Source organism: Mastacembelus armatus, unplaced genomic scaffold (genome assembly GCF_900324485.2).
Source record: "Mastacembelus armatus unplaced genomic scaffold, fMasArm1.2, whole genome shotgun sequence".
Classification (NCBI taxonomy): domain Eukaryota; kingdom Metazoa; phylum Chordata; class Actinopteri; order Synbranchiformes; family Mastacembelidae; genus Mastacembelus; species Mastacembelus armatus.
This window is the reverse complement of record NW_022872853.1, coordinates 504,500-526,234: the sequence shown is the minus strand read 5'-3', so window position 1 is coordinate 526,234 and position 21,735 is coordinate 504,500. Positions and strand designations below refer to the sequence as shown.

General features: G+C 48.2%; 2 protein-coding genes across 5 annotated transcripts; both read right to left on the bottom strand.

Moving 5' to 3' along the window:
* Positions 1 to 127: 127 nt before the first annotated feature.
* On the bottom strand, positions 128 to 5,926 carry cpsf3 (cleavage and polyadenylation specific factor 3). Its single transcript, XM_026308300.1, has 18 exons — positions 5,757 to 5,926; positions 5,131 to 5,194; positions 4,940 to 5,037; positions 4,712 to 4,840; positions 4,330 to 4,507; positions 4,127 to 4,216; positions 3,867 to 4,017; positions 3,491 to 3,666; positions 3,246 to 3,404; positions 2,925 to 3,071; positions 2,681 to 2,833; positions 2,465 to 2,573; positions 2,162 to 2,260; positions 1,703 to 1,797; positions 1,197 to 1,284; positions 1,048 to 1,114; positions 863 to 959; positions 128 to 500 (listed from the first exon to the last, which is right to left on the bottom strand). The coding sequence occupies exons 1-18, from the start codon at positions 5,825 to 5,827 to the stop codon at positions 411 to 413; spliced, it is 2,061 nt and encodes a 686-aa protein (XP_026164085.1). The 5' UTR covers positions 5,828 to 5,926; the 3' UTR covers positions 128 to 410.
* Positions 5,927 to 6,517: 591 nt separating this feature from the next.
* On the bottom strand, positions 6,518 to 21,370 carry asap2b (ArfGAP with SH3 domain, ankyrin repeat and PH domain 2b). 4 transcript variants are annotated; one of them, XM_026308310.2, is made up of 28 exons: positions 20,928 to 21,370; positions 18,258 to 18,330; positions 16,100 to 16,245; positions 15,945 to 16,019; positions 15,008 to 15,057; positions 14,563 to 14,692; positions 14,393 to 14,478; positions 14,086 to 14,161; positions 13,862 to 13,948; positions 12,835 to 12,938; positions 12,567 to 12,636; positions 12,263 to 12,350; positions 11,985 to 12,033; positions 11,228 to 11,394; positions 10,968 to 11,101; positions 10,745 to 10,839; positions 10,468 to 10,657; positions 10,244 to 10,329; positions 9,903 to 10,018; positions 9,744 to 9,811; positions 9,446 to 9,553; positions 9,133 to 9,367; positions 8,807 to 8,908; positions 8,148 to 8,460; positions 7,986 to 8,044; positions 7,800 to 7,861; positions 7,501 to 7,620; positions 6,518 to 7,351 (listed from the first exon to the last, which is right to left on the bottom strand). In XM_026308310.2, exons 1-28 carry the CDS (start codon positions 21,051 to 21,053, stop codon positions 7,277 to 7,279), a joined length of 3,090 nt encoding a protein of 1,029 aa, XP_026164095.1. In that variant the 5' UTR covers positions 21,054 to 21,370; the 3' UTR covers positions 6,518 to 7,276. The 4 variants fall into 4 exon arrangements, with proteins under 4 accessions (XP_026164095.1, XP_026164096.1, XP_026164097.1 ...); XM_026308311.1 differs by lacking the exons at positions 15,945 to 16,019; positions 18,258 to 18,330; positions 20,928 to 21,370 and having other exon boundaries at positions 16,072 to 16,160; XM_026308312.2 differs by lacking the exons at positions 6,518 to 7,351; positions 7,501 to 7,620; positions 7,800 to 7,861; positions 7,986 to 8,044; positions 8,148 to 8,460 and adding an exon at positions 8,502 to 8,557.
* Between the last annotated feature and the right edge of the window lie 365 nt (positions 21,371 to 21,735).

Sequence of the window (21,735 nt, the reverse complement as noted above, 5' to 3'; positions counted from 1 at the left end):
GCAACTATTCTCATTAATTGTTCGAGTAATTATTTTTAAACAAAACCAGTGAAAAGCATTTTGTGATTCTCGGTGCAGTCCGACCAGTTCCACCTTTGAGCAACAGACTCAGAAATCCAATGGAAACCTCTTTGGTCGAATGTTTATTTTCAGCATGAAGAAATGAATTTACCAACAACTGTTTTCTAAAGGAGTCAAGTAAAAAAAGTTGAAAGTGGTGGCTCAGGTCCTGAAGGTGATTCCTTTGGAACCATGTTTCCAACAAAGGGTTTGTCTTTGTTAAAGACACATCACTTCGTGTGTTCAGTCAGTGCAGAAACATCTTACACTGTCTATATACTGGGTGTACTGGATATGTAAGGGCCTTCAAAGGTGAACGAGTCACATGATCCATGACATCACAGATGCATTCAGAAGGTGGGGCTGAGGGCGTCGTAGAGTCGATGGATAGCGACTTCCACCATCTCTCTGAGAGACTCGTCCTCTGTGCAGACCACGGACTGCAGGACAGAGGTCAGAGGTCAGCACACAGGTCGAGAGCATCACATCACTTTTTTTGCTAAACTGATCTGCTGCATCTTTCATTTGTTACGTCTTTAGTAGTTTATTCCGACTCAATTTCCTGTTTGATAAAAACTATTGAGAGCAGGACATTACAGCTTCCAAGACAAGACATTAAAAAGCCAAATTCATTTCAGCTCATTTCCTGCTAATAAAAAAATAAAACACTCCAGCTGTTCTGATCAGCCCAGACTGTTGACGATACTTAGGATGGTAACCCAGAGGTGTTACCGTGACAATGGAGGTATGTCCTAAAACGGCCACCGTACAGAGAACAAACCTGCCCAGATGTCGTACTCACCCTGGTCTCTGGGTCGATGAACGCAGTGACTCCGTCCACCGTCACACTCGGGTTTTTACTGTCTTTGAAATTCACAGAGCTGTCCCCGAACATGTCGCTGCAACAGAAAAGGCTCAGACTTAAAACATTTTCCTGCAGTTTTCAGTCACTCTTGCAGATGGGGGGGTTTGTTTTATGGAACTCACTGCAGCATGAGCTCCAGGCGCTCCACAAACACGTCCATGTCGAAGTTTTCCTTCCTGCCTTCAAGAACTGACACAAACAAACACGAATCATTACAGGATTGTTTCTGCTTCTTCGCCGCACAGCAGCATCATGTGTTGTGTTTACTGACACTTCTGAGCGTTGGGGTTGGACTGGACCTCCAGGATCACCGTAGTGATGGCGTCGGCGTACATGTCGTTGAGCGGGTTGGCGATCCACTGGAACAAGAACAGAAGTCAGTCAGAGTCCACTCCCTTCATGAAGAACTCAGACTTTTACTTTGGAAACAACTAAAACTCATTTGTAATAATCAACTGTATAACCTCGTTCACAGTATAACAGACCAGGACGTAACGTAACTCCTGTGGTGAAGCTGCTGCCAGTAACTCATGAAACTCAGTAAACAGCTGGATTAATATAAAACGTGTCTGAACATTAATAAACAGAACTGCACAAAACAACATGCTAATAAGTTTTGTGTAATTTGTGCTCTCAGCTTCTTTTCTTTTTTCAGCTGCTGTGATAACGAAGAGTCTGAAATCAACAACTGACGTTTGTGACGTTATAACAAACTGGATCAGACTCCGAACTCGATGTTTTTACTTTACAGTGCAGCACAGTGTTTGTGGTTCTGACCTCCAGCAGCACCATGCCGGCTTCATGAACCACAGTGATGTTCTCAAAGACCTTGACAGTGATTTTCTCTGCTCCGTCCACCTGCTCCACGTCTCCTGAAGACACACACACAGCACATGAACACACAAAACTACTTCCACATCTCAGCTGCCCTGGCCCAGTCCTGATGTTTCTACAGCGTAAACAAACCAAACCAGATGTTCTCAGATCAGATCTGGGCCACTCGCATATGTGGTCCAGACCTGATCTGAGTGTGTGTGAGTGCTGTCAGGCCAGTCGTAGCTGACATGGATGCGAAGCATCGACACACAAACAGCAGATCTGATAAAAAACATGGATGTGGATTCAGCCTCAATACGCTGCAAAAACTGCAGCCTGTGATTTTATGCCAGAGGTTTTCAAAAAGCCCGGAGTCACGCCAGAATGTGACTATTCAGGTGAGCTGTGCTGCCGACCCACCTGCAAGGCGCCGTAGCTGGCTGACCAGTAGAGAGATGGGTCCGGTGTATGGGACGGACAGAGTCTGGGTGACGGTGCCCATACACAGATCTGTGTAGTCTGAACAGACAGGAAGTAAACAGTCAGCTGATCAATAACTAACACACTTACTCCTGCTACGGCTCCTACTACTAGAACGAGACCTGAGATAGTGAGGGAGGCAGAGAAATGCTCTATCTCACACAGACACAGACACAGACACAGACACAGACACAGACACAGACACAGACACAGACACAGACACAGACACAGACAGTTACTGACTGGAGAGGTCGGACGGCGTCAGGATGTGGTAGTTGAAATTTCTTTTGACGAGGATCCCGGAGATCCTCTGACCCTGAACACACTTCCTGTCGGCCATGCAGCCCATCACCTGCAGCAGAGCATGATGGGAGTTACCATGGCTGTAAACCCTCATCAGAGAGAAGCGGCAAAAGAACAAAACTGACACGACGACAGTATTTGACAATTTGGACCAACCTTTGCCAGTTTCTCTCCTCTGAAGTTTAGTGTGACGGCCTCTGTGTTTCGCGGGTTGTGGACTTCAATGTGAACCTCATCGTTGTCTTCGTACTCACGGATCAGAGCAGCCTTCAGACGGGCCATCTCGTTCTGCTCGCCGTGGACCAGAATCTTCACACACAAACAAGTCTGAGCTAAAGGGAGCTGAACGCTAATGTCCACGTGTCGCAGTTAGCATGTTAGCATGTTGACGTGTGATTACCACGTGTGGAGGCTTGAGCGCCCGGATGAACTCGCTGGTCTGCTGGTAGTCTGTGTGAGCAGAGAAGGAGATGTAGTCCACTGACATCTTCAGAGGAAGCTTCTGACCCGACATGGTGGTGATCTCATCAGGCTCTGTCATGATGTGCTGAAACACAAACACGTTTCCGTTAGCACTCTTTTTTTTTGACGGACTTCACGATGGAGAAACAATTTCCAGGTGGAGCAGGGATAAAAAAGTCAGGATCAAATGGACGTACCCAGAGTTCCTGGGAAAGTTCCTGTACATGTTCAACCTGTGGTCCGTCGAGTCTGAACCTACCTTAGCGAGCGTTCCCTCCACACAGTACCCAGCGATGATGACGCCGTTCCTCTTGTCCGTGCACCAGCTCTCAAACAGCTCTCTGGACAAGCCGCTCTGCATCATACCAGGAGACGCCATCACCACACTGGGGCCGATGTCGTCGAAGTGATCCATGCTCTGACACACAGACACGTGCAGGGACGTGAAACGAGGCAGCAGGATACGCAGCATCACACCTGTGAGTGTCTGGAGCTCTCACTGACCTTCAGATTGCTGATGTGTTTGAAGACGAAGGGGTTGTTGATGTTGATGGCTTTGCGGATCTTGTCGTTCATGGCGTTGATGTAGGTCTGGTAGACGGCCATGCACTTCCTGGCCAGAGACGATGCGTAGTAGATGGGGATGTCGTGGAGCTCCGGGTGGTTCTGCCAGTACTCATCTGGTTCAAGCACACATAGAAGAAACAAGCTCAGAGTCAAATGCGGAATCCAGAAAATCTCCCGTTTCCACCTCTGCCATTTCTGCTGCAGGATTCAGGACTGAGCTGAACTAATCAAGCTTTTAAATTATCACTGAGTTAGCTCTTCTTCTTCTGTGTTTGTCATCAAACAGCTACAGACGCGTCACCAGCCGTCTCACCCAGGATGAGCAGCAGCTCCTGGGCTCGTCCCAGTGCAAACACAGGGATCAGACACCGTCCCTCCCTGTTCACGATGTCGTGCACGGTGTTGCAGAAACGGGCCTCCCGCTCCTCTCGCTTCTCGTGGATGTGAGTCCCGTACGTCGACTCCTGACAGAGAAGACGACATGCTGAATTTTTCCCTGCTCCCAGTGTCTGAATAAAGTTGGAATGAACCGACTGTAGATTAGAGCAGATGCATCTCTGCTGCTACACTCACAGTGATCAGGATGTCGGGTTTGACGCTGGGGATCTCGGCTGCCATCAGGTGTCTGTCCTCCTGACGGGAGAAATCTCCTGTGTACAACAACTGCAGACGCAGACAGACAGACACACAGACAGACACACAGACAAACATTGACAGGGATTAACCATGTGACCTGGATCTTAGTCAACCTGAGCCATGTGACATGTGGGCGTTACCTTAACACCGGCAATCTCAATCATGAACATGGCGGCTCCGAGGACGTGCCCGGCGTGGTAACACCAGAACTTGATGCCGGCCACCTCCTTCACCTCATGGAAGTTGATGGTCTCGATTTTCTCCATGCTCTCCTCCAGGTCCGTCTCAGTGTACAGCATGTCGTCTGCAGAGATGTTACTGCAAAGAGCAGCACACATCAACTACACGCATCACGCACCGGTCCAGGTCACTCAAAGTTAATCTGACCACACACCTGAGAATCATCTAACAATTTAAAGACCATCTGCACCTACACTCCCTGTGGATCAGAGGTAAAGTTGCAGATGGGTGTAGGTCCTGCCTGACTCAGACGGGTACTGACTGACGCTAACGTAGTCCTACCTGACTTTGACGTAGTCAGAGAGCAGCCAACGGTAGATGGCCTTGGTGGCGTGAGTCATGAAGGTTCGTCCTTTAAAGCTGGTCTTCTGCAGGAACCAGGGCAGAGCCCCGCAGTGATCCAGGTGGAAGCTGATGGAAGAGGGAGGACGACATGAGGAGGTTCCAGGTCTACACCCACCCTGACCAAATGGGAAACAGAAACCTGACAGTGTGTTGGTGTGTTCTCACTGGCTGATGAGCAGCAGGTCGATCTCAGCCGGGTCGATCAGGTCGATGTAGGGCAGCGCGTCCATTCCCTCCAGTCCAGGATGGATCCCACAGTCCAGCTGAGGCAGAAAACACACAAACACACACATGTGGGTTAATACACTGGTGTGACTGTGCAGAGTTTAAAGCTGATGGGACAAACCAGGTGTTACCATGATTTTTCGTCCCTTGAACTCCAGGATGATGCAGGATCGTCCGACCTCCTGTCCTGCCCCTCTGGACACAAACACAGGGACAGAGGTTTTACAGTTTCAGCTCAGGCTCCACTAACAAACCATTCAATCCAACATTCAATCAATCAATCAATCAATCAATAATAATGATGATGATGATAAAAACAGTAAAGTTGCGACAAGCCCCGGAGGAGCGATGAACCAAATCTGTTAAATAACGACATTATTTATTATTATTTAGAGCAGTGAATTAACAAACTTAAATTTATAGGTGAGTTATGATTTAAACAATTAATTACGTCATTATGTTTTTAATTATTGGACACACGTTCATTCCTCTAAACATCAAACGAAGAAACTTAGAACTTTTAACAAATTAAAATCCATCTTGATGTAAGTTCAGTTTGGTTTATGCCGAATTTAGGAGTTGACTCTCAGGATTTGATAAAAGTCGAAAATATCAAACTTAACCACGTGTTTTACTTTGTTGACAGAAAAAAATCTTCTAAATACCAAAGTTCCTGAACAGGGTTTGGTTTAAAGCGGCACACACCGAGGCTAACGTTAGCTGCTGAAAATCGGATAAAAGTTGTGTTTACACTCACAGCGGGCGGATGAGCAGTTGGTCACTTTCCTCCGCGGGAACATTTATGTCAGGTTTACGTTTAGCTGCCATGTTCCTGTGGTAGAACCGAGAAATATCCCACAAACACGAATTAATTCATAACTACAGTAGCTAATACGCGCCTGGACGCTAGTTTAGCCTATCGTCACTTCCGTGCCGTCCGGAAATCAGTCCGTGTTCTCACACTAGTAATAAATTAGTTCCACTGCTCAGATTTTCTTCCTTGGTCTCTGACCTTTAATAAAAAAAGTCCCTTTTGTCAGGATAATAAAACTATTTTTGTTGAGTAATAAACACGATATTTAGGATGGAAATTACTTATTTAAATATAAAAATACAATTACTTTATAATTTAGTAAATCTAGCTTATTCTATTATTTTGGTCATTAAGTTTTCAGATTTTTTTACAAAAAGATATTGTCCAGGTTTTCACATCATGAGTAAATAAAAAAAAATGTTCACATCTTTTTATCTTTGTTTTTAAAATGTGGATTTTTATTTCATTTGGAAAACAACATATAGTTAATTATTGAGATCATGCCAAAAGAAACTAAAAATAAATATTTTTTCTTGAGAAAAGAGAAATGGTTAAGATCTTACAAAGAGCTTTGAAAAGAAAAAAGCAGAAGGACACAGAAAAGGAATGACATTAAGAAAAAGGTAAAAAAAAAAGAGAACAATAAACAAGGGAAACAAAAATGAAAAGACATATTTGACCATGAAATGAAAAATATAAGCGTGTTAAACGAGTAATTTCACATTTTTAATGATACTGTGCATTACAGATAAGAATACAGTAAAACCACGTTTCACCCTCCAGTTAAACCAATCATATAAACATACAGTGATACAGTTTCCCTTCAGCCAAGATGTTAAAATAATAAAACATATTTTCTACCATATGTTTTCCATCTGTGTTTCCAGGCAAAACCATGAAACATGAAAATACAGAGTCGGAGGATTTCTGGGCTGTAACATCACGTTATTTTCTCAGACTAACAATTTCATAAATCCTGTATGGACAGAAATATGTGGACAGTTGAACACATTCCCATTTAGGCACCAGAGCATCAGGGAGGTACGACACCAACAGGGTGTCCACATATTTTTGTCCATTAAAGGCAGCTGAACACTGTGTATTATGTTACTGCAGCAGATATTTAAAGTTGAGGCCTTTTACATATATTTCCCCACAATTCAATCTGATAGATGTGGGAACTTTGGAAACTAAGATCTTGACTACAAACTAAGGTTTAAAAACATATTGAACTAAAACAATATTTTGCAAAGATGAAGCAACTGCAGGTTTCAGCTCAAACATCCTAAATATACAAGATCTGAGAGTTGGACTGAAGCTGTCGGGTAGCGACAAAAAAAAAACTTCAGTGTTTTGTTTTCTGCTCATGTAGTTTTCAGGCTGCAGCAGAGGGGCCGGTTAAAGTCCTGGTCCAGGTGCTTCCACTCAGCCTGAGCTGTGCTGTTAAACAACAGGAGGTGACGTCACTCTGTGATGAAGTGAACGAAGGTGATGGGAAACACTCCCCGTCTGCTCGGCTCTCCTTCGATGTGGCCGATCTGAAACGCGGTAGAGGACAGATTTTATTCACGGCGACTGATCAGAAACATCATATTGATATTTTACTACAAATCTTCTGGAGTTGTCTAGTGTGGAGGACTTTTATCGTGACACACGGAGGTGGCAGGTCACACTGGTCCCGACTCACCCACCACTCGCTGTCCTCCTCCCCCTCCACCACGATCACCTCCCCCTCCGTGAACGTCAGCTCGTCGGGATTATCGGCCGAACAGTTGTAGATGGCCTTCACCCTCTGAGGCTTCTGCTTCTGCTCACACACAGTCATGTTTATGTTTAGAGCACACACACTGAGATCAGGGGCAGTGAATGACTGACAGCTGTGATAACTGACGGGGGGATGTTCCTACAAACCACATTCATGGATCATGTTCAGCTTCAAGCAACTATAACACTCTTTGACCTGTGCTGCTGTGTTTGTGGACTTACTGAGAAGGTGGTTCTGGGTCTGGGGGCTGGAGGACCCGGGGTCTGGGGCGATTTGGCCTGACCTACAGGAAGAGAAAAGGAGGCTTTAGGATTATCTGTGTTAGGTCAGGGGTCAGGGGTCAGGTGTGCAGGGGAGCAAACACATTATGTCCCCACAAATATAGAAAGATCAACGTGTGTGTGCACCTCGTTTATCCACAGATCCAGTCCTGACCGGGGGTCTCAGAGGAGGAGGATTCGCTGATCTGGAATCAGCAAAAATAATTCACCACATTTAATCAGACACTGATCTTCTGACCAGCACAGTCCAGTACTGACCAGTACTGTCCACTACAGTCCAGTACATACCCAGTAGGTGATTTGGGAGATTTGGGTCCTGCTGGTAGTGGTCCTGATGGTCTGCTGGTCTGGTGGCTGGGGATGGGTGGGGGGACTGGCGCTTTGTGAAGGGGTGGTGGTGGTGGAACTGAAGGTACTGGGAGGACTGGTGGGGCTTGGGGGACTGGGGGGATGAAAGGGGGTCCTGGTGCTGGCAGGGGAGGCAGAGGGGGGAGGGGGGTGTTCTTGGCTGACCGGGCCTTGGTCTCTAAATTACTGGGCTTCTTGGTTCCTGGAGGAGGAGGAGGGGGGGGGGGGGGAGGAGGTGGCACTGCTGGGAGCACTGGGAGAGGAGGAGAGACCAGTGTCAGTTTCCCTGAAGCAGCAGAACCTCATTCATCAGTTTCCACACAAACATGGACCAGAACCTCCACCCTCTGCTGTGAACACCACGAGTTAAACAGGTGGGGACGTCAGGGGTTAAAGTACTGAGGCACTAAATACTACAGATAACCAGCTACAACTACTACAAAGAGGAGTAAAAGTACTGCAAACAGGCACACAGTTACTGTGAAGAGACAGGAAACAAGAATAAAAAGCCACAAAGAAGAACAAACACCCCCATGAGTCCCAAACTGAAAACTGCAGGTGTGTGAGAACAGGGAGGACTCACACCTGCCGACACTCACCGTACGTGGAGGAGTTCCTCTCAGGGGTTTGAGGGATGGGGGGGTCAGAGCAGGATCGCTGTCTCCCTACAGTCTCTACTGCAGGTTTCCCGGGTCCTGATCCTGCATGAAAACAAAACCACACGTCTCAGATTTTCAGTCATGTTTTCTGATCTGGAGCGAGGGAGTCAGACCCCCCCGCCCAGTCTTTCCTTCCACAGCCTCATTATCCTGACTCCCTTTGTTCATTGGACCAGCCAGCCCAGCAGGAAGCAGGACTGGGTCTGGGAGAGGGTCCAAATAATGGACCCCAGTCTTTATACACACAGTTTGTTGGAAGGACTGACCTCTGCTGGGCACTCTGGGAGGCAGTGGCGGCGTCGGTCCCGGCGGCAGCAGGTTGAGGTCCAGCACGGTGCCGTAGGTCTCGTTGCTCATCATCATGCTGGTGACCTGAGGTCTCTGTTTGTTCTGTGCCAGGCAGGCGGCGTCTCGGGCCAACGCCGCCAGGTTGGGCTGCAGGGGGCCACTGCCCGGCATGAAGCAGCTGACCGGACGCTCCTCTCGACGGACGGGGATGGGCTGCAGGGGGACGCAGAGAAACGATTACACGCCCTGAACGTTTCCACATGACATCTCTGTCAGATAAAAGCAGCCGACCTTGTCTTCCATCTCCTCGTCGCTCTCATCCAGGTCCTCGTTTTGGAGACGCCACTCGTACTCGACATGAACGTGGACGTTGAACTTCCCGGTCTGAGCCTGAGTCAACTGAAACACACAGCAGCTTTAAACAGGGGACAACAGGGGACAACACCACAAACATTAACTGTACAACTATGTGAGACACACGTTGACTGAGAGATACTGTAGCTCAGAGGCTAACATTAGCCTACTGGACTTCAGTCAAAGTGGATTTAAAGTCCAATTGGATCAGGTCCATCTAACAGTATAATCTCACCAGTTCTTCGCACTGAGTGTGGCGGAGGCGCTTGGCGATGTCCAGCGGCGTCTCTCCGGCTTCATTCGCTGCAGAGACAAACGTGAACAAAGTGAACGGCTGCACAGGCTCCGTCCCTGAGCCACAGCAGACAAACTCTCAGCAGTTGGTGGTTCTTACTGATGGACGCTGAAGCTTTTCCTCGGAGCAGCAGTTTGAGGCACTCGCTGTTGTCCGTCAGGCAGCAGTAATGCAGCGCCGTGCTGCCTCTCGCCGTCTGCTTGTCCAGGTTTCCTCTGCAGCACAATCACACAAACGTCACTACACAAGCGAGGACACACAACCTGAACGGCAGCAGCTTCAACTAAACCAAACCCAGCGGGACTTCCCTCTGCTCTCAGTTAGTTCTGCCTGTTCACCAATAAGTGACTGCTGGTCAGACGTATGAAGACCTTACCTGACGCGGAACAGACCACAGGTGTAATGAACAGTGAGAACCACTCACAGGTGGGAGGAGTTACCCGTTTTGTGCGAGGAAGTCAACGATGTGGAGGGAGTTTCTGTCGACCATGCGGACTGCCAGGTGCAGCGCCGTCTCTCCAGGCTCCTGACAGACAGACAGTAAAAACCGACTCATTCAGACAGACTCTGGATCTGGATCTACAAACGGGCCCAGATTTATTAGACATCAGAAAAATCCTGCCCTGAATGTGTCCAAGCTGACTCGGCAGTAATGTAGACATACATGTTCACTGGGCTGTGGGAGGGCCTCCATCAGGTCCACCCCCTCAGCGTAGACCTGGATCAGAGACAGGATGTCCCTGTTCCTGACAGCCGCGTACAAAGCCTGCACTCTGGACTTGGCGTCGGCACAAAGTCTCTGGGCAAAACGTTTCTCTGTGTACTTTGCTGTGATGTAGTCCTTCCTCGTCTGCCTGAAAACCCCCAGAGGACACAGAGAGTTCGAAAAACGAGATCCCATCAGGTCCTAAATTTTCAGACGTCGTTTTACCGTCACTCACATGTCACTGCTCGGATCAGGCTTTGTTACGTCCTGCGCCAACAGATCCGCCTCCATGATCTCATTGAAATTGGCATTTCCCACATTCTTCACCAACTAAAACAGCAAAAACAATCGTTACTGCTGCTGCTCGTCTGTGACGTTACTGGAGAACAGCCTGGTGAGAAACAGCTCAGGATATTTCACCAGAAAAAACAACTTTCCAACAACGGAAAAGCTCTCACCAGAAGCTCGGAGGTTCCCAGAACGTCCAGGTCCAGGCTCTGGATCCTGGAGTAGTGTACCCCCATCTCCCTGTGGATCCCCGAGCACTCAATACAGATCAGAACCCCCAGGTTGGTGGAGAGCCAGGTGGGGCCTGACGGGACGAGAGGGAATTTATTCTCTTCAACTTGCTCCTCCTCCAGCAAACCACCCGCTCTAGTACCAAAAGTACGAACAGGCGCATCGCAGCAGTATTAGTACGGGGTTCCACAGTACTGACCTGCAGCTCCGCAGTCGCAGCAGCTGTCGTTGCTGCTCATCCTCTTCACCTCTGCGACGATGGCCTTGGTCAGTTCCTGGACGATGTTGTTCTCGCCGTCGTCCAGGTTTCCTTTAAAGGCCGTGTTCAAGGCCTCCTCCTTACTGTTCTGCAGCACCGACACCCAGCTGTGGACACACACACACATCAGGCTTACAGCTGTGGACACACACACACACACACACACACACACACACACACACACACACACACACACCAGGCTTACAGCTGTGGACACACACACACACACACACACACACACACACACACACACACCAGGCTTACAGCTGTGGACACACACACACACACACACACACACGCACACACACCAGGCTTACAGCTGTGGACACACACACACACACACACACACACACACGGCTTACAGCTGTGGACACACACACACACACACACACACCAGGCTTACAGCTGTGGACACACACACACACACACGCGCACACACACACACACACACACACACACACACACACACCAGGCTTACAGCTGTGGACACACACACACACACACGCGCACACACACACACACACACACACACACACACACACACACACACACACACACACACACCAGGCTTACAGCTGTGGACACACACACACACACACACACACACACACACACACACACACACACACACACACACACACACACACACACACACACACACACACACCAGGCGGACCGGTCACACCTGCGTACTTACACCTGACACTCGGCTTCGTCCTCGGCCTGGAAGTGATACGTTCTATCATCTGGGGGGGGGAACAGAAACCACGACATGAAACCTGGGATCAACTCAGGCAGCAGGACGACATAAGGCACAAACAAACAAAATACACAGTTAAAATGTGGAAATGAGAGAAAAACATAATGAAACTCAACCAGAGCATCACAAAATATCATGTGATGCAGAAAAATTGTACGTTTCGCGGCGTGTGTGAAACTCACTGAGCACACGGTTCTAAAGGAAAAACGACGTACGTGAAAACAGGTCGAAGCTCTTCTTCTCGTCCGGATTCCTCTTCACCTGGCAGGTGAGCAGGTTGAGTTTGGCTGGAGGTCTGTTGGCCTGCGAGACAAGGAGCAGGGAGAAGGCATATTTCACATTTCTGATTGGCTGTTGGACTTAAGAAAAAAAGACACCAGACACCAAATAGTTTTTAAAAATCCCTCAGATCCCGATTTTCCTGACTAATGTTGGAGACGTCCGATTGGATCTGCAGACAGGAGGGCGGGACCTTCACATGCAGGAGGACCAATAGGAGAAGCGGATGTGGCGTCTTACCGTGCCGTGGGAGATGGTCAGAAAGCCGTTCTTCACCGAGCACTTCCTCTTCTGCCAAACCTTCCTCAGGCTGAGGACGAACAAACATCAGCTTATTGATTTCTGATCAGCAGCAACACGTTAAACTGCACAAACGTTTGTTTCCAGTCACTGAACAGAAAACTGAAACGTCTAAATCCAGAATCCATTTTAACACTGCAGGAGGGAGGATGGTAGCCATGATTGAAAGTTAGCTCCTGTGGGATTCTGGGACTCTGAGTCCACTCACCCCTCACTTTTCTTGTAGAGGAATCCGGAGCGCTCGGTGCCGTGGGCTTTGTTTCCCTGCAGCTGGTGGAGGCTGTAACCTGCGTTCTGCTTGGCCTGAGAGTCCTGAGGACACCGGGACACAGAGAGGGCGTTAAACTTCAGACTTACAGTCCACGGTGCCTGGAAACCTGCAGCTGTCTGTCCTGGGGGAACATCCCAGGCTCATTCAAATCTAAAGTTCATACTCAGGAGAAATGAGGTGGGGACCCAGGATGAAACTTGTTCCTCAGCAGTGTGGACTAGGACTATAACTCAGTACTGTCAGGACTCAGGACTCACACACTTCGTGCTTCAGCTCTGGTAACAGCTGATGATGTCTGTGCTGTGCTGTGATTGGTCCAGTATCTGTGGGGCAGGTTCTAAAACAGGTTCTTCCATATGAGCCCTGACAGACTGGGTTTCTCTCCCCAGGGCACCGGGCTTCCTTCTGTCCGTCAATCAGCACATCTGGACCCATGACAGATGGCTAACACACCTGACCCCTGACCTTTGCCTAACGCAGGATGACCACAGCACCGACTGTGTGAGAACTGCTGAACTAAGACCAACCAAAACTACTTCTACTGTCTGAAACTGAGTCCTGTCCTGACTCTGTGCGTCCTCCTCAGGTTCTGGACCTGGACCGATCAGTTCTGCATAAGATCACAAAGTGAGTAAACATCATCAACGCGTCTGGTCTGGGTGAGTAGATGCAGAAAACCCACAATGCCTCACACTGCCTGTCACTTCCTGTTTGCTCTCACACAAACCACTAAACCAAACCTGCCAAATTAAAGCTGAGTATTTTTACTGAGCGCACTGACAGTCGCAGAACCTTCCTGTGTTTGAGACCCACTGACAGAAACCCTGATAGCAGGTCCCAGGAAACAAGACGCGTAGATACCGTGTACATTTGTACTGCAGTCTGCCCATGTCCCACCCTCTCCCAGGACACGCGTCTTCATAAACGTCACTATGTTTGGACTTTTTGCTCAAATGGGTCCCACCTCTTTCTGCTCGGACTGCAGCGAAGTCTTCAGGACGTCTCGGAGCTGAGCCAGCTGTTTCCTCTCTCCGTCCTGAGACTGTTTAATCTGGTGAACACACAAACAGCTATTGAAACCACTCGGTTCAGTTCAGCAGGTCACATTTTAATACCACATCCAGCCTGGTCCCAGTACCAGGACCAGGCTGCTTGTAGTCAGACCAGTTTTCCACAGTCCGTCCTCACCGCGCTCAGGTCTGCAGCCAGTTTCTCCACAGACGGTTTCAGACTCTCCACAGCTTTCAGCCCGTCCTGGAAAAAACTGAACAGACAACAAAACACTTCATCTGAAGCACTGACAGAAAACTGGGCCACGTGGCCCAAAACATCCCGGACTGTGGACAATGTGAAGACTTTACAACGGAAGTTTAAATAACTTATTCACGGCTGTGTGTTCTCATTATTCCCTGGTCTCTGAGTGAGTCAGTGACAGGTTTCAGGTTAGTGGCAGACTGAATGATTTCAGGTGTGTGAAGAATATTTCACTGCGTACTTGCACTGAGCGTGGAAATACTTGATGAGGTTCTGGAGGAAGTCGACACCTTTCTTCACTTTGATCTCGTTGACTTTGAGGAGATACTGCGAGGCAGAGAAACTTTAGTAACTGTCCGATCAGGCCGAGCTTTGTTTGCCATTAGTTAGAGAAACGTTGAGCAGCATCACCTCACACATCTGCAGCTGGAAGACCCGCCTCTCCTTCTCCATGTCCTCTGCGATTTCTCCTCCGCTGAACTCCGTTCGGATCATCCCGTGCTGCTTGGCGTGCTCACGCTTCTCCTTCTCGATCTTCGCTCTGCGGACGTCAAATGTGAAGCATAAGAAAACAAAAAAACATCTTCATGTAAACTGGACCTTTAAGCACAGATGTTAGAAATAAGGAGCAGGTCTAATTCCTGACAGTAAATCTTCTAAACAAGTCAAACATTATTAGTATTTTTACTAGTATTAACTGATTTTGGAGAAAGGACTGAACCTAAAATGACTGAAGCTCCAAAGAAAAAAGCTGAAAGTGTTTGTTGTGAATCTGGGCCCTTCTCTGTTTCTATGAGTTTCTATGCTCCAGTTCTCAGAGCTTTGATTCAAAGTGAAGGGAGGACGTGTTTCTTACAGCTTGGTCTCGTAGTCCTTCCAGGCTTTGTCGAACGGCTTCTTCAGATCCTGAAGGAGGTAGAGATGTCACATCATTAGGCTGAGCTCGGACCAATCACGTCGCAGCACTGACTCATACCAGCAAACAGTGACGGACTTTGACCTGTGACTCACTAAGGAAACACTGAAGAACAGATAAAACGTGGCCTGGCCCTCCACAGCTGCAGACGGCGTCTATTTAATCTACTTTTGTTTCTATATTTAGAATCCTACTGTCCTTCGTCTCCACAAGGACCCAGCAAATCACTTTTATTGGCTCAACCGCAGGGACACGAGAATCAACGAGAATCAACCGCAGAGACACGAGAATCAACGAGAATCAACCGCAGAGACACGAGAATCAACGAGAATCAACCGCAGAGACACGAGAATCAACGAGAATCAACGAGAATCAACAAGAATCAACCGCAGAGACACGAGAATCAACGAGAATCAACCGCAGAGACACGAGAATCAACGAGAATCAACTGCAGAGACACGAGAATCAACGAGAATCAACGAGAATCAACCGCAGAGACACGAGAATCAACGAGAATCAACCGCAGAGACACGAGAATCAACGAGAATCAACCGCAGAGACACGAGAATCAACGAGAATCAACCGCAGAGACACGAGAATCAACGAGAATCAACCGCAGAGACACGAGAATCAACGAGAATCAACCGCAGAGACACGAGAATCAACGAGAATCAACCGCAGAGACACGAGAATCAACGAGAATCAACCGCAGAGACACGAGAATCAACGAGAATCAACTGCAGAGACACGAGAATCAACGAGAATCAACGAGAATCAACCGCAGAGACACGAGAATCAACGAGAATCATTGCTCTTTGAGACTCCCCCTGAACTGACACTGTTCGTGTTCAGACTGAGGACACAGTGAAACACTGACCCCTTTGACTCCTTTCAGGTCTCCCTTCAGCAGACTGTCCAGAGGGAAGGTGATGATGTTGCTCATGTTCTGTAACTGCAAACAGAAAGTCGAGTTAAAGCCGGTCTCCCAGCGCTCGTGTGCTCACCGCAGGCCGACAGAGCTCAGCCGCTCACCAGGTTTTTGAAGAGCGCCGTCAGCTCTCTGGTGAACACGGCAAACTTCAGGAAGGCGGAGCCGACGTCGTTGTCCTCCCTGAACACACAGTTCTCGCCGAACTTCTCCATGGCCTGGATGTACTGCTCCTCATTGTCCACATGAGCTGAAACACACAAACAACGATTACACCGACAGAAAAACAATGGAAGTTCTCCAAAAGTAGTCGGGCCTTTTTCACCTGAACTTAAATTATAGACGAGTCGTTATTTCTAATTTCTCTTTAGCTCAGTGTCTCTCCAACTGTCAAAACAAACAAAACAAATTCATTCGTCTTTCATGTGTTTATTTATAACTAGAGATTAAATCCACAAATTAAAATGTTATAGATATTAAATTTTATGTATTAACTACAAAACAAAAAAAAAGGTTTATTACTGATGTTCCTACAAGAATCTTGGCTTCAGTTTGACTTTTAAAGCTCCAGTTGTTTTGTTTCTGCAGCAGAAACATTGACACCCAGAAAACGTCTCAGTTCATTTCATAAACTAAATCTTCTTCTTCTTCTTCTCCTTTCAGCTGCTCCCTTCGGGGGTCGCCACAGCCAATCATCTGCCTCCATTTAACCCTATCCTCTGTATCCTCCTCACCCACACCAACTCTCCTCATGTCCTCCTTCACTACATCCAAGAACCTCCTCTTTGGTCTTCCTCTAGGCCTCCTTCCTGGCAGCTCTAACCTCAGCATCCTTTTACCAATGTATTCACTGTCCCTCCTCTGAACATGTCCAAACCATCTCAATCTGGCTTCTTCTCCAAAACATCTAACATGAGCCGTCCCTCTGATGTCCTCATTCCTGATCCTATCCACCCTTGTCACTCCCAGAGAGAACCTCAACATCTTCAGCTCTGCTACCTCCAGCTCTGCCTCCTGTCTTTGTCTCCAAAACATCTAAATGAACTAAATACTCATATTCTTCATAAATAAAATGAAATGAGCCAATCAGAGCTGAGATGAGTGGAGACTACTGCTCTAATCATAGGTGCAGGAAAGAGTCTGAAGTCCTACAGACTCCTGCAGACTCCACACAGAAAGCCCCCGGATCCACCTGGGTACAGACCCACAATCTGCTGCTGGGAGGAGACACCACTGCCCCACTGTGCCACAGTGACTTTGACTTGTAGGCCTGTTCAGGACCAGGTCTAGCATTTATACTGTGGTTGAAATGCTTCTGCTGCTGTTAAATTCAGCTGATCCCAGTTTAGCACTGAGCTTCCTCACCGACGCTGAACAATGTTCTGCTCAGCTTCCTGTTTCTCTGCACGACGCGTCACTGACCCGATTACTCCGTGACAATGCAACAAAGTCTTTGCCCACAGAGACGAGACGGCTGCGCTCGCTCCTGCGTCCGTACGCAGACAAACAGCGAATCGAGCGGCGGGCGTGTCTCGCTCGGCATGCTGGGACAGGGCACAGGTATGACAGGAATGTTTGGAGGTGAGATTCCACCTGCCTGAACACAAACCCACCAGGACCACACTGAGACCAAACGGCTGCACCGACAAACACTGTTCAATGGCCTGATCAAACTTTTCCACTTTGGTTTGTTAATAAAATTTATTCTCAAATACTAAGAAATATAAAAAACAGTCACCTGAGCAGGAGGAAAGTCCAGAATCTCTGCAGGAGCTGCAAGGACCATCTGACTAATCCACAATAATACAATAAATATGTTGACAACCGATTGTTTTAGTGACAGATGGAGGATTTAAAGCTTCTTTGTTGGACATGACAGAGACCTGAACAGGCTCTTTGCTCTGGACTCTGTGACAAAAAACAACTACTTAAAAAATGTACTTATAAGTTATTGTTATTATTGTTACTGTGGTGACACTGTCTCTGACTGATGAAGTGGTTTTAGTTTTCAGTTTGACCCTGATGATGTCTGTGGGACTCTGTTCTTTCTGATGATGAACTTTTCCTGTGCGTCTGTTTCCTGGGACCTGCTATCAGGGTTTCTGTCAGTGGGTCTCAAACACAGGAAGGTTCTGTCAGTGCGCTCAGTAAAAATACTCAGCTTTAATTTAGCAGGTGGACGTTTGGTTTAGTGGTTTGTGTGAGAGCAGACAGGAAGTGACATGCAGAGCGAGGCATCATGGGTTTTTTGCGTCTACTCACCCAGACCAGACGCATTGATGGCCTTCACCGACTTCTTGATCTTATGCAGAACCGATCGGTCCAGGTCCAGAACCTGAGGACGCACAGAGTCAGGACACACAGTTTCAGTTTAAGTGCAGAGCTGAGCAAATGTTTCACTGCAGCTACTTCATTTTAATCAGTGTGAACGGCTGATGGTTCTTACTCATAAATGGCCTTCAATCCTCCTCACAGACCCTGGAACAGACTGAGGAACCCTGAAGAGTCAGGACCCTTCAAACAGCGCTGAAAAGCGCAGACTGACTTTGTTCATTATTGGTTAAAATCCCTTTAATGTAATTTATGTTCTGTGTTTATTTATGTTCTGGATATTAAAGAATCGAGCTTCTGCCAACCCTGACATGTCACAGTGACGTCACCTGCTGGTGTCAGGTCCCGGACTGAGCTCTGCTTCAGACTGAACCAGGAAGTGAACACCTGGTCCACGTGCAGCCCTTCCTCCCCTCTCACACACACCAGCTCAGTGATTCAGACATGAAGCATGCAGACAGTCCAGAGGCCCCGGTTACCACGTCTTTCATAGGAAACACTACAAGTCGATCAGGTTCTAAATATGAAACTCATATTTGAGTCTTTACGTGTTCAAAACTGAGAACCAGGCTGGAAAATGGGTTTTCTCAGGTAGTGTACTGACGTCTGGAGGGACCTGTACTACACAGGTGTGTGCTGTTAGTTCTGGCTGCTGATTGGACCGTCAGCAGCCGCAGCAGATCCACAGATAACACACTCCACCTGAGTCAGACACACCATTAACCATTTTTAGAGTCATCTCATCCTCAGAGACGTGTTATTATCTCTGACATCCACCAGAAATAAACATCCACTAATCTGCCACTGCAGAACTTCATTCAGAATCCTGCTGTTTCTAAGTTTCCTTCAGCGTCACAGTGATCAGGGACAGTTGTCTGTGCACCCATGGGTGCACTGCAAACAGCAGCTGATCACTGTCAGTTCTGCTGCTGTAATGAGACACATCGACTACATGTGAACAGATACGGGTCAAAATAAAAAGTGCTCATGTCGTGACCGACTCACTGAAGAGAAGAGGTGTGGGCTGTTTTATAGGAAAACCTGGATTATAGTCGAGGCTGATTTCTTAAACAGAAACCTGGTCTGAGCGCTCACGGGTAGAGGATTCTCCTGGAGGACTCGGTGTCTCAGCTGTGTGTACAGGTAACCAGGTGTGCGGTCACATGTGAGCATGTGCAGGACAAAAACAGGAGAACGCAGAGATGACCACACGGAGCAGGACTGAGTACAGGTCTCTGTGTATCTGCTTTGGTTTTATGACAAAAGGTACTTTGGATTTGTTCACTTTCATTTTGTATTTTGCTTTTCCTGTTCCACTCGACTTACTTCTCATAAGTACTTTGTATTTTTAGTATTTCCCTGTGTTTTCCGTGTACATCTTGTCTGATGGTTCTTACTCAGACATGTCGGGACAGGATGAGACAGCGGAGCTGGAACACAGAAGCAGAGGATAAATGGACACTGGGGGGCGGGCGAGACAGCTCTTGTTGGGACTCGATCAAGTGAGGCCTGGCCCAGCATGCAACAGGAGGAGCAAGACCTGCACTGCCCAAACCTCAGCTCTGAGCTGTGATACTGAAATGGAGCTAAGTCGGCACGAACTGCAGCCTCCAGGTGAAAGAACAAACTGACTCAGTCCGACACAGGGGTTCCTAATAAACCGGCTGGGTCCGACACAGGGGTTCCTAATAAACCGGCTGGGTCCGACACAGGGGCTCCTAATAAACCGGCTGGGTCCGACACAGGGGCTCCTAATAAACCGGCTGGGTCCGACACAGGGGCTCCTAATAAACCGGCTGGGTCCGACACAGGGGCTCCTATCACTTCTTTCTATCTGACTTTGCAAAGCCTTCCTGTAAAACTGTCAGTGAAGATCTAACAGAGGAAGCAGCTGTGAAGCAACAGCAGAAGTTATTTTTACAAGTCAAAGAGCTGCTGGTTACAGTCGAGTTGAAGGGGGGCGTAGGAGACTTGAGTCCTGTGTCGCTTTTGGCTCATTTATTTTTGGTTGGTTTAGCTGTTCAGCTCAGAAACACTGCAGGTTTAAATTATGCTCAAGTTTTGCAACACCTGCCTCAGACCCAGTCGGTTTATTAGGAACCCTGTGTCAGGTTTGTCCAAACAGCCTCCTCAGGGACCTGACAAACCACCAGGGGCCCTTAAAACCTCAAAACCTGTTGAGTGACACCTGGAACGGCCTGTAAACTCCTGCATCCTTTGGAGCAGTGCCTGAAGCAGCTGAGCCTGGGTGGGAACTGTAAGGTTCGACCTTTGACCCTTTACTGGTACTTCCTCCTCTCACTTCTGTTAACAGCGTGATGTTACTCAACTCTGAGAAAACATTGGGCTGCAGGACACTGAGCTGTTAAACCAGGAGGAAGTGACTCTTCCTCTTTCAGTGAAAAGCACACACGTCGGTTATAAGGCCTGGATGTGTGAAGGTCTGAGGGGGAAGAGGTCGAATGTCCGGATCTACCCACAGACCCGCTTTCTGTCTGCAAAGACCCGTGAATCCCAGCCGAGCCAGATTTTCATCTCAGGAGCTGCAAACAGGCAGAACCGACGCGGGTCAGTCATTTCCGACTGGACCTCTCCTCTTACCTCCTCCAGGGCAGACACCGTGTTCCTGCAGTGGGACATCCGAGTGGTGAAGCTGGAGGTGGTCGGAGCTTTGTAGTCCTCGCTGGTCTCCGCGATGAACTCGGTCACACTGATGAGCCCCGTCATGGCGAGCCGCGCTCCGCACACACTTTTCTAACGCGGAAAAACTTCACGAACCGTAGAAACAGAGTCAAACCGCGGCCGCAGGTACAGCAGCCACACCTGGGCGGACCGGAGGTCTCCGCAGTCAGCACACGGCCAAAGTCCGCTCCTGGCTCCGGCTCCTCATCGCTGAAGCTCCAGTGTGTTTTTTAATCCGCTTCAGGTGAAATAATAAAGTTTCCTTCCATGTTCGGTAGAGCAGAGTCCCGGAGCTGCACCGACGGTCCGTGTCGTTCCGCCTCCACCTGAGGAAACTGCAGCGAGCGGGGCGGGGGCGCAGAGAGGAGGAGCGACGAGAGCGCTCACTCTGCTCTGTTTCCAGGGACCGTTCAGATCCACTTTAACATCTCAACATTAACGTTCAGCCCAAACACGTTTCATTCAGACAAAATGATGTTTCTGTGAAACAGAAGTAAAAATACTTTTTCATCACTGATGGTGTTTATTTCTTTAAATTTCAGCCTCTTCACCTTTGACATTTGACATTTTACTGTGTTTACAACCTGGAAAATACTTCGATAAGGAAGTCAGGCCCAGTCTAGGCCCACACCAGGGACCGGTCTGCTCTGATCCCACAGCTGGATGGGCCTGTTCTGTGTGGTGAAATGTCTGTGGACCAACACGTGCTCCAAACAATATGAGACAC

Coding starts and splice junctions, on each gene's coding strand:
- cpsf3 (XM_026308300.1), bottom strand. CDS start 5,827: ATGGCAGCTAAACGTAAACCTGACATAAATGTTCCCGCGGAGGAAAGT. Junction 4,217..4,329: donor TTGAGATTGCCGGTGTTAAG/GTAACGCCCACA, acceptor CTGCGTCTGCAG/TTGTTGTACACAGGAGATTT. Junction 501..862: donor TCATCGACCCAGAGACCAGG/GTGAGTACGACA, acceptor TCTGTCCTGCAG/TCCGTGGTCTGCACAGAGGA.
- asap2b (XM_026308310.2), bottom strand. CDS start 21,053: ATGACGGGGCTCATCAGTGTGACCGAGTTCATCGCGGAGACCAGCGAG. Junction 10,019..10,243: donor GACTTCCTCGCACAAAACGG/GTAACTCCTCCC, acceptor ATTGTGCTGCAG/AGGAAACCTGGACAAGCAGA. Junction 9,554..9,743: donor ACACTCAGTGCGAAGAACTG/GTGAGATTATAC, acceptor TGTGTGTTTCAG/TTGACTCAGGCTCAGACCGG.